This window comes from Protopterus annectens, chromosome 3.part0 (genome assembly GCF_019279795.1).
Source record: "Protopterus annectens isolate FY-2018-M chromosome 3.part0, PAN1.0, whole genome shotgun sequence".
NCBI lineage: Eukaryota > Metazoa > Chordata > Ceratodontiformes > Protopteridae > Protopterus > Protopterus annectens.
Window position 1 is genome coordinate 621,695,496 of NC_056731.1, and position 12,344 is coordinate 621,707,839.

Below are 12,344 nucleotides of genomic sequence, written 5' to 3' on the forward strand. Positions count from 1 at the left end.
GGTGATGGATGTATTGGCAGTATGACTGTGTGCATGGATGGGGTGGACACTTGTGTACTGTCGATTGGTGGCCCAACGACAGACCCTGGCAAACATGCCTGTGCCTCAACACACCTATCATCATTATCAATATTTTGCTCAGTGACATCAGTTTCCCTGCTGCAGTGAACCAGCCCAAATTCAGCACCTGTGAGAGGAAGACAGGAAACACACTTTACAACCTGTACATGATGTCAGCACACATGAACACATGCACACATGAACACATGCACAGGTGCACACATGAACACATGCACACAAATGTACTCCTCACTAAAACAGACACACATACACACACACACACACACACACACACACACACACACACACACACACGCACACACACACACACACACACACACACACACACACACACACACACACACACACACCACCAGCAATCCAGAACATACTCAATAGTGGGTGATGGTGGGGTACAGTATCTCAAGCCAGACAGTTATATCACAGGTGTCAGCATGCAGGGCATGTGTTGCTCAACAGCATGCAGTGCAAGTGTAGGCAGCCCTTGCTAATAGCAATATACATGGCTTTGATGCATGTGTGTTGTTGTTCAGTGATTGGCCTCACCCTGGAACGCAGTGTGTACATGGACACAACATTTCTGTGCAAGTATTAAAAGTTCTGCAATGTCCTGTGCACCATCACTCACAGGTATACGTACCATGGCTGGATGTGTATCTGTGTGTCACATAGATATCCATTTCTGATTAGAGCGTCTGTGTCTTCAGCAGATAATTGTGGACACAGGTTTAGCACATGCATGTTATGTATACACACAGGATGAGTGGTGCATGTATACCTGATGGAATACCATTGCTCAACATAGCCATTGTACAGTGGTTATGGTGAGTGTAGGACATATTTTGGACATGCCAGTGCCAGCCACGACATGGCATGCTACAACACAACTGCAACATTAAACATCACACATACTCAGTGTGTTATGTGTCCTATACACTCAATAGCATTACAAGACATATATGTGTCACTTTGTACAAATGGTGATTGCTATGCATGTTGTGTATAGGTGCATATGTTTGCACACACACAACATTGAGGTGCATAGCAATTAATGCTATGTGTAGTACTGTGGTCACTGTAACTGGATGGGGTGTAGTACCATGAGCCATCATCGTGCAGCATCATGTTGTCACTCAGGGCTACTAATGTGTGCCAGACCAGCACATACCATGCTGTACTGGAACTGCAGTACCATGGCTACATTCACCATTTCACAGCCAGTTGTTACATGGGTTTGTAAGGTGCCCAGTAGGGGGTATTGCCTAACATGAATGTGTTATGTGTTGAAGAGTGTCGCACAGCCACATGAGAGGCCTCTACCCCTCAGGTATATTATGTGTGCTGTGTGGATGACATTTGGGATACTGGAGTGTGACCTTACAGCGGGTGTCTGAATATGCCATGTGTAGCATGTTAACGTGTACTGCGTATGACAAAGTTGTGTATGTTGTGTGCATGTGTATCGACTCTGCCTATCCAATGTCCACTACAGTGTTGCCACAATTGTGTGAGATGCTCTGTGTATTGCATGTGTTTGAGGCAGCTACTCATGTTACTGGGATGTGCATAGTCTCACAGCAAACATGCACCGCATGCGTTATGCATAGATGTGTTATGTGTACATGGCCTACACCTCAGCTATGACATGCACATTTAATTAGCAATATTAAATGTAGAACACACTCACCAGTATGGGTCTGCTGCCTTGCTGTCATACCAGAGGGACCTACAAGGATATGAGACAGTTTGTCAGTGGCAACAACTGTGGCATTGTTACTGTGTGTTTGCAATCTTACAGTAGTACAATGGTTGACAGTCACAGGCCTACAGATTATATTCCTAATTATTAGTATTGCACAACACTAGGCACCACATCTTCTAACTACACAGTACACATCTCACATAAGCATGCTCTACCAATAGAGGTAACAGTAGTCTACAGCTATGCCATGTTACCTGCACGCTCCATGTCAACTTGCTGGGTGGCTCCGGCCTCCATGATGATACATGTTAGTTGTTGTTGTTGTTGGCCAGGAGCCACCTGGCTCAGGAGCAGCTCCTCCACTCTGGTGAGGGATGGATGGATGGCTACCCCACCACCTGTGGCAAGCTGTTGTCTATGGATATCAGACACACGCTGCCGGACATGTCTAATTAAATCACTGCAGTGATGGCGTACCTGCTCATATGTCCAGTTATGCATGCCTATGTCATATACCCTATGGACAAGATCTTGCCACAGTGCCGTCCGCTCTTGCTGGTCCTGGCTGGTTCTTGACAACATCAGGGCATAGTGCTGCACCAGGCTTGTGATCTGTTCCTCCTCTGCTGGGCTATATGTGGGATTATGATGGTGGGCCATGACCCTGGAAGACAATGAAACAATATGTGTGAGCAAGTCATGTGGCACACAACATTATAAAGTACAGATATCAATTAACTGCCATATATAGCAACCTATTGGCTGTCAGAGGATACACACTTTCAATATCACATATCAGTGCTCAACCCACAACTGCCTGACAGTGCCTGGCACACTCTATATATCAAAACATGTTTTGCACAGCAGCAAAGATAAACCAGTATGTAAGACAATACAACAGTACATGGCACAATGTATGCGACACAATGCACCACCTAGCCACAGGAGGTATATATCAAGCTAATGCATCAAGAAATATGTAATCCATTGCAATGATTGTAAAGTCCAGTTACAGTATTACCAGTATACCACACTAGTCGTTGATGGCAAACCCCTGCCTAACATATGTGCACATTCGTTAATATAGGTGGCATACTGCTGTACTAGACTATACATGTTGCTAGATACGCACTTATATCCTGTAACACACATATGACGAGGCCATAGTACAGGCATACCCACACACACATCAGACATACCTACCAGACACAAAGGTATGGCAATCCAGATGACCTTTACCTGTGTACCATACAGTACTGTGTGTCAGTAGTTACAAAACCTTATGCCTGAGGTATGTGATCTGTGAGGACTACAGGGAACACACAAAACAGTGGTTCCAAGAAATGTGGACATACACCATACTGTGCTGTTTAGGCATACAGCTTCAGGTAGTACTACAGTTCATACAGGGGTTGGATTCACCAGCAGTAACACTCAATAAGCATACATGTACTGCTTTAGCCTACAATGGGACACAGCAGTTGGCACCAAGGGACTACGTCAGACCGTATGGCATACTGCTTTTTCTGCCTAGCAATAGCATACACATCTTTTGCTGGGATCACAGCTAGGACACATAATACCATGACAGAAACAGTTTCCTACTAATCTATAACACATATACAGAACTCTGACACATTCACCAACACATTCACCATCACACTCAGTCAACCTCACATAGCAATTAGTGCAACAAGTACATGTGGGTGTGTATCGGTTCATAGGTAGTTAATAGGCTCTTGGCCCTAGGGCCTATAGAAGTCTAGCCATATGCTACCCTGGCCTTTGACACACAGGTAATTTCATTTCACGTGACCCTGTCAAGCAGAGCCACAGAGGTGATTCCCGGGGTGTATTTCCTATCTCCCATACAATCATAAGGATTATTTATGACGACTGCTAATTAGGAGCTTTGTTTGCTATTGATAGGTGGTTTGTTCCAGAGTATGGGATGTTTCTGAGATAGGAATCTATCCCTCCAGCATGTGCTGTTTATTGAGGTCACAAGGTTTAGGTCCCTAGAGCATGTAGCTCGTAGTGATTGTGATCTGTTTACATGGAGCATGTCCAACAGCTCTGGGTTTGACATAGATTTGTATGTTAGGCAGAGGTCACCTCTGGGTAGGCGGTATGTGACACAGTCTAGCTGTGGTTTTGTGAGACGGTCTGCATAGGGCATCTGTTTGAGACTGGCATTGCTCTTTGTGAGGTATGTCTTCGTCCTTTCCAGTTGCTGTAGATGTCTTGTGAGGTACATACCACATGGGGCATTGTACTCTATAATGGGTTTTATGTGTGATGAGTAGAGGGGAACACTGACCTATATTTCCCTGGATGACACACCTTTTGTGATGACGTGTGCCACATAGACAGATTACATGACTAGTGTGGCACTGTGATTATCAACTTATCACACCTTCGGTGTTAAGTAGACTAACCACCTATGTGGTAGATAATGGGTACAGAGTTTTTGCAAGAAGGGATGCCAATGCAGTGTCAACATTGAGCTTGAGTCCATGGCTTTGTCACCAGGCATCTGTTCCAGTAAATATGACTCTCTCTCTCTCTCTCTCTATATATATATATATATATATATATATATATATATATATATATATATATACACACACACACACACACACACACACACACACACACACACACACACACACACACATACATATACAGTTATGTCATAATATTGCAAAGTGTTGTGCGGAATGCATTGAAGGGGTTCTCAGCCCATGTAGCTTTAGCAGGCCTCACTGGCTGCAACACTGCAAACCTAACGAATCATACCCACAGCGTTTAACCACCACATGTCATATACCAGCACTGTATGCTGTCTTGTTTGCCACACACTACAACCTGCATAGAAATATGCACATAACAACCTTCAACAACATATATATGTCCACCCTTCACAAACAGTTGCAGTATGTCCCTTGCTCTATGCACATGTACAGATGCTAATATATCTGACGCAGACAGATCTCTCCGTATGTGTGTGCCATACACACACAAGGTCCACACTGTTGTAAGTTCTTGTACCTCACGGCTGACCTGTTGGGCCTTGCTGCAACATGAACAGGTGTCACATGTGAGCACACAGTAATATTAGAGGGTGTATATATAGCTGCAAATGCTAGATTAGCATACTAGCCTGGTACAGCTGTTGCCAATGCTAAGCTACACATTAATATGACTATCATGCATTTGTTACTCGGTCACATCCATGTTTATATAACTGTATGCCTTACTCCCCCAAACAGACATTGTACACACTACTGTACAGAACACAGGTAACATGGATCAGATGTTTGACATTTAATGCTGAACTACATATGTCACAGTCATATCCCACTGCACACAGCTACACACTGATTTCTCCATGCCAGTAGTTATGCAGGGCATCTGTGCATAGATACATACTTATGCCATATATGGATGATTCAAACTATGTAGAGTACTCTTCAAAAACATCTACTACATGCCAGTAAATACATAGCTGTTACATACTTTTCCTTTGTATGTGTTTGTATTTGTCAGTTCCGTGAGTTTTGTAATTAATTTTGTTTTTTATATCTTATTTTTTCTTTAAGATATTTTTTCAGTATAATTTTTTTTCAGTATATTTATTTTTCAATATTTTTTTTTATCTTTTTTTTTCAATATATTATTTTTTTACAATATATTTTTTTATATCTTTTTTTTTCTGTTGCTGTTGTCTGTGTCTCTCTCTCTCTCGCTCTCCGTACCTGCAATTAAATGATTGCATGTGTGGACAGCAAGTACAGCCTGCTTTTATAGGTATCTGCACATGTGCATGTGATGGCCTCTGCACCAATTGGTGGCCACCATTTGGCAATTGCATGCAGCTTGCTCTGTGGTACTTGCAGTACTCACTGTCATAGCAGCCCATTGCTATAAATTGCTAAGTCAGGTAGGCGTAGCCCTTTCAGCTTTCTAAAGTGGGGACCATGCTTGTTTGCTATGGACACCATTGTGTAAGTCAGAAGGTTGGTATACTTCTTATATCTGATGCTAGGGGTGTAGCCAGTGATTTGAATGTTGTACTCAGACCTGAATGTTGCAACTTTCAGTACACAGTTGTCAGTGTAGAATTGTACTCACCCCTACAAATGCTAACACAAGATACATGGGAGTATGTAGTTTTTTTCAACTTATACAATTAGCTGCCATACATACGTAGTTATTGAGATGTTTTCATTTGGCACATGAACTGTTTATGAACTGCTATACTGTGAATATTAATCTACTCACTTCTGCACAGTTTGTGCTTTTTTTTGGCTGACATTAGCACAGGATGCTCATGAAAACTAGACATTTCCAGTACTGAGTATGCCTACCTACATCCTTGCTGGACCTTGAACACACAGGTATTTTGTGCAGTTGGGTGGGGATTGTCCTGCTATGATACTGTGTGGGGGTTGTAAAGAGCTGCTGTAACATTATTTACTGATAGAATGGCTGGTTCTGTTATCAGAGTCATGTAATGCAATTCCACAACAACTGCTGGTAATGTTCCACAGAACAGGTTTTGTGTTATGGCATTCCTATCTTTCCTTTACATTCACTCATTCTGATGTATTACATATATATATATATATATATATATATATATATATACATATATATATATATATATATATATCTATATATATATATCTATATATATATATATATATATATATATATATATATATATATATATACATATATATATATATTTCGGTAACAACCTGCTGTATATCTACTGTGGCTTTGTGGTACTTCATGCAGTCTAGTGTGTCCAAAGTCCGGGGTTCAAGACTGACAGTGGTGTTTTATTTTGCTGCTGAGCAGAACAAGGGCCCTCACATGCAGGGTGACTAAGGCACTTTTAAGCAGTTGTAAGTGGGTTTGCGTGGGTTTGCGCAATGCTTAGCAATACTTAGCTAAGCGCACACAAGCACACACTTGCGCAAACCTACTAACAAATGCTTAAAAGTGCTTACTCCCGCTAACCCCCGCGCACATTTCTTTGAAAGAAAAGAAAATGGGGAGATAGGAAAGTGGTGAAAAAGGGGCACAAAGAGGGAAAGACAATAGGGAAAACAGCTAGGAATGTGCAGGACAGGTGTAGGGAAGATTCATAGCTGCCCATTTCTTTAACAGCAACAGCTGTGCATATACTAGAAATTTGGAGGGAAATTTGAAACCTTCCACCCCTGAGAGAGGGGTGAGGACAACAAAGTATGTTGTACTGCCAATTAAATTTCAGTTTGTGTGTCCAGTGGACATGTGTGCAAAATGGGCAGCTATGTATGGGGCGTAATTTTTTTGTGGGAGCAGATTGCCCTTTTTTTTTTTTCCTCAGGTGAGAGTGGAATGTGGGGTAGGGGAAGTAGGTATATTTGGGGAGGTAGGTTGGGGAGGTAAACAGACAAGACAAACAAGACGCATACAGGGGCGGAATATGACACATGGGATGGGTGAACACCATTGACGGGGAAGGATGTTTGGAAATCACAAGCCCATGAGCCCACAGATGGCAACAGTGGAACTGAGATCCCCACCCATGGGCAGTCACCACTGCACCTTCACAGCCCAGAGGGTGGCTGTGGTGGGGGCTGCATAGTAGGGGCAGGTTTACCAGTGAGTTGAGCCACTCATGCCTCGAGCTGGCGTAGAGGATCGGCGACTGAACGCTGGATCTCCCTACGCACCACAGCTCGGACCGTTCGGAGACTGATAGGTGGCCCTCCTCCGGCCATGCTTGCATGGGGGGGATGAGCCCCATCCCCTGCAGCGCTTCCACCCGAAGGTGGCACAGGGCCAAAGGAGGAGGAGGTCCCGGGCTGGGCACCGGACCTGCTGGTGCCAGGTGACATCGCCAGCTGAGGTGGGACAGGTGGGTCCGCTGGGACCGGCCTTCCCATACATTCTATGTTTAGGAGGATTTAATGACAATATGAGTTGGTAACAGCCAACAGCATTCCAAATTAGTTGTAACAGCATGCAGTAATATTCCCATTAACCCAACACACCAGAGTTCCAACAGTTGAACAGCAAGCATAACACATGCATATATAGAACAACAGTGGACATTCCAACAGCATGCAGGATTGATTGGTGGCAACAGGCCACCAAGATTGTGGTGTTTGAACAGGGCACATGCATCAAAGTAAATGCAGATATTTATAAACCAATAGGACATATGTCCCAACAAATGTTTTGAGATTAGACATACCCATTGAGGTGTGGAATTGCATTGTTTATGCACATACAGTAGGGTGTAAAAGATACCTCCATTAACAACTTATATGTACTTATAGTTTACACTACATTCCTATTGACTGCAGGTATATATCCCCTACATGTGTTATTACAGTAGGCAAAGTCCATTAAGTTGTGAAATGGGTTTTGCTAGTTCCTTATATACCTGACCTGTATCTGACATACAAACTGTCCAGGATGCAGATGTTACTGATACGTATTTATATATTTTATTTATATTTATATATCTACATATCTGGATGTGTTCAGGTGACATTATCAGTTATATTTTTACAGCCCCTTACATTTCTAGCAGAACACTGACATTTCTGGGGAACACATTAACAAGCTACCTGTGTGTCAGATTTACCTATACATGCCAGCCATTAACCAACAGTTGAGGACTGTATATATGCTTCACAGCTACTGGCACTCCCTTCATCCACTTTATATGGGCCTGCCCAAGTGTGGGTTGACAGCACTTAATACAACAGTACTATTTATGTAATGCAAGAGTGCAACAACATTTCAAACTAAGTGACACGGACACACTCCAGGAATTATACCTTTATTAATTACATTACACACTTTTCTAGCGCTCTCTCATTTATTTGATATTACAGTGCATGCAGAAGACTTATTCAAGATGTATTTACCTTTATTAATGGGTTACAACACTCTTTTTCAGGCTCTCTCACTTATTTTATATAACAGTACATGCAGAGGAATTATTCAGGACTTATACCTTTATTAATGGGTTACAACACTCTTTTTCAGGCTGTCTCACTTATTTTATATAACAGTACGTGCAGAATAATTACTAACCTGCCTGGTGGCGCAGCCTTAGCAGCCTATCTGCATAGGCTTGCTGATTCGCAGCACGGATACCCGCAGCTGTGAAGTAAATGAAGTGATACTGAGACATATACCTATCCATAATATCAAGTACAATAGCAATTCTTACATACTCCATTCCATGGCTACCTACTCAGTAGTGGGGCATTGTGCATCCCACGGGCCTCCTGTATCCATTGTTTCAGTTGGTCCTGCTTGCATCTCTTCAGGTATGCGTAGTGGTGTCTGACCTGCTCACCAGTCCGAGGGACGCCTGTGGCACTGGAGAGATCATGTGCGAGACGGTTCCAGGCTTCTGCTTTGTATTCAGTGCCCTGGAACTGGCCCTGCAGGAGTCTGGCATCATGATTACGGACAAGGAGCCAAACCATCACTTTTGACTCCTCAATGCCCCACCATTGCGCTCGAAAGCGAGAGCCCTCTCCGACACCAGCCATGCTGCCTGCAGATGGGAGCTACAACCAGTTATGGCAAGTATTCCCACCTATGGAGCTTAAATATGCCTCATTTCCCGCACTTATTTGTGATTGGCCAGATTTGAAAATTTTCAGCTGAGTGCACACCTGCTTAGCACTGAGTAAACTTTGATTAATATGTATATGTATGTTGGCAGTGCATGGACAGCAAAAGCTGTCATGGCTTAGTGGTTCAGTACTGTGATTATGGTGCACAGTATCCCGAGTTCGAGGCCTGTCATTGCTTTTTATTTTACTACTGGCCTGACCGGCTAGGAGGTGTGGCTGTGTTCAGCTGACTTTGCTCAACTTTGCCCAACATTGCTCTACGTTCCTGGACGTTGCTTGACGTTGCGCTAGTTAGCGCGGTGCACAACTTCACGCAAACATGTTTTGTTTACACTAGTTGGCGCAATGCGCAGCTCCACGCAAAGCCATTGCACAAGTTAAAGCAGTGCTAAGCTATGGGCAATTATTCATAAATGTGCTTAATACTGGTAAACGTTGCTTAGCAGTGCTTCACATTGCTTAAGATACGTTACTTATGCATTTATCAGTATGCATGACCATTTCACCTTCTTATATATATATATAAAATATCGTTCACTACTACATAGGCCATTTCAATGCATTTTACTAAAGTTTAAAAGGTAAATGTCAGGAATTATTTTTATGCACAGATTTCCTACAGAAAATGGAAAGGGAGTGGCGGGACTCGAACCGGGAATGCCTCTTTTTTGTGCGAAGGCTCTATCACTACGCTATTACTATTTGGCTTAATTTGCATATAAGTGGTTTATTATCCTCTTCGATGTCTAAACTGCTAACTGTAGCTAAGCAATGGGCAAACACACGTGCAATATGGGCAGCTATATCGGGAATAATAAAAAAAAAAAGTTTTACATTTTATTATATTTGTACAGGGGTTTAGAATGTGGGGGAGTGTAGTTTGGGGATATACACATTTGAGCGGACGCGCTCATGTCTGGTGACATTTGCAGATTTAGGCACTTGCAGGGGCGTGGATATTTGGACTGCTTGGCAGTCTGACATGCCCCCTGCACTCATGCATGCTCCGTGTTAGCCTTAGAGTTGAGTCAGCGCGCCCTCATGAATATGCATGGCATGCTGACGTCATACTCTTAGGCTGCAGTTTCCATGTAAGACTTATTTAGTCTTACACAGAGGATTACTGAATCCCGGCCATAGTTTTACACTAAATTGTAATACATTATAACACCATACACACACACACACACACACACACACGCACACACACACACATACACACATACATATATATATATATATATATATATATATATATATATATATATATATATATCTATATATATATATATATATATATATATGTATATGTATATGTATATTATTTATATATATATATATATATATGTATATTATATATATATATATATATATATATGTATATGTATATTATATATATATATATATGTATATATATATATATATATATATATATATATATATATATATATATATATATATATATATATATATATATATATATATATATATATATATATATATATATATATATATATATATATATATATATATATATATATATATACATACATACATATACATTTTTGGGGGTTTACTTACTATAATAATGTTTTTATAACTACTGATTTTGGCAAGATTTTATTTAAGGTGGATGGTGTATATTTATTTACAATTAAATTATTAAAAGATGTTTTTTATTTTATTTATTTATTTTTTGTTAAAGGGATTTTAATATTAAGTTTAAGCTCCAAGTGTTCTGGTGATATTTATGTAATTGTGCCATGTGATCATGTTAAATTCTTTATAGAGTGCTTAAACTATTCATTAAATTTTTCACAGCAAGTACCAATCCTGTGTGTTGTTGTTTTTTTTTTATTTCACACACATTTGAGTGCTGTTATTTATTTATTTATTTGTTTATTTATTTTCTGGATAATTCCTATTTTATTATCTACTTTAACAGGAATTACAATCCAGTTTAATGGTGCTTCACAGTGCAAAGTCAGGCACATGGAAGAATAAATAAACAATAGAAAAGAGCAACACATATACTATTGCTTTTCTTAAAGATTAAATCTGTTTTCTTTAATAAGCATCGTAGACTAAACTACTAGATCAAATGTGAACAGTTAACATTACCATTAGGTTGAAGACATGAATTACCACAAAAGAAGTCAGTAACTGTTGTGTCCTAAAGTTTACCTTAATCAGTCCTAAGTTAAGGAAGTATTACAGCATCTAAATCAGAATTTTTAAGACACCCAAATGTTTTTGTTTTATATACACAACAAATTATCTTATATATACTTTCTGTTTTTATTTTCACAGGTCCAGAAGGTGATACAGGTTAGAGGCATGTTATAGCCTGACCACACAGCATTCCCTGCCTTCCCTTCAAAGTATTGAAGATATTATAACAAAAAGCACAGAACATTATGTCATCCAACATATCATCTGGAAAATTATATTAAAAACGTGAATTTACTCTTTAATTATTTGCTCAGCTCTTGCAGTAAAAAAGTATAATAAAGTTTTGTTTTTCTAATATACAGAACTGATTCGGTAGTTATGATTCAAGCCTCATGATTTTTATATTGCTGTTAATCAACTTATATATTGTTTCATTAGTTACCTGCTGACCAGAATGTACACTGTAAAATGTTGCCATCAGAAAAAACAAAGAAAACATCTATGATCACTGACTTATGCCAGTAAAGCCAACAGGGCTGTAGCACCCTAAATTAAAATATCAAGTCATGAATGGGGAAATGGGTTAGACATTGTAAATAAAGGCTTAGTACCATTGGTTGTTATTTAAAATAGTCTTGGAACAACTGCTAAACAAATGCATGATAAAGTGTTTTTGTGTACTTATCTGTACTGAAACACACACACATTTTTGCTGCTTACAACATTGTAGA

At 40.4% G+C, this 12,344-nt stretch overlaps 1 protein-coding gene across 3 annotated transcripts in view; it reads left to right on the top strand.

Annotated features, from left to right (window-relative positions):
• BBS9 (Bardet-Biedl syndrome 9) overlaps positions 1 to 11,972 on the top strand; it is a 2,479,230-nt gene extending 2,467,258 nt beyond the window's left edge. For all 3 annotated transcript variants that reach the window (XM_044065020.1, XM_044065022.1, XM_044065021.1), the window contains one exon: positions 11,752 to 11,972. In XM_044065020.1, the coding sequence (XP_043920955.1) occupies positions 11,752 to 11,774 (23 nt within the window). In that variant the 3' untranslated portion in view covers positions 11,775 to 11,972. The remainder of the gene's footprint in view (positions 1 to 11,751) is intronic.
• The last annotated feature ends 372 nt before the right edge of the window (positions 11,973 to 12,344 follow it).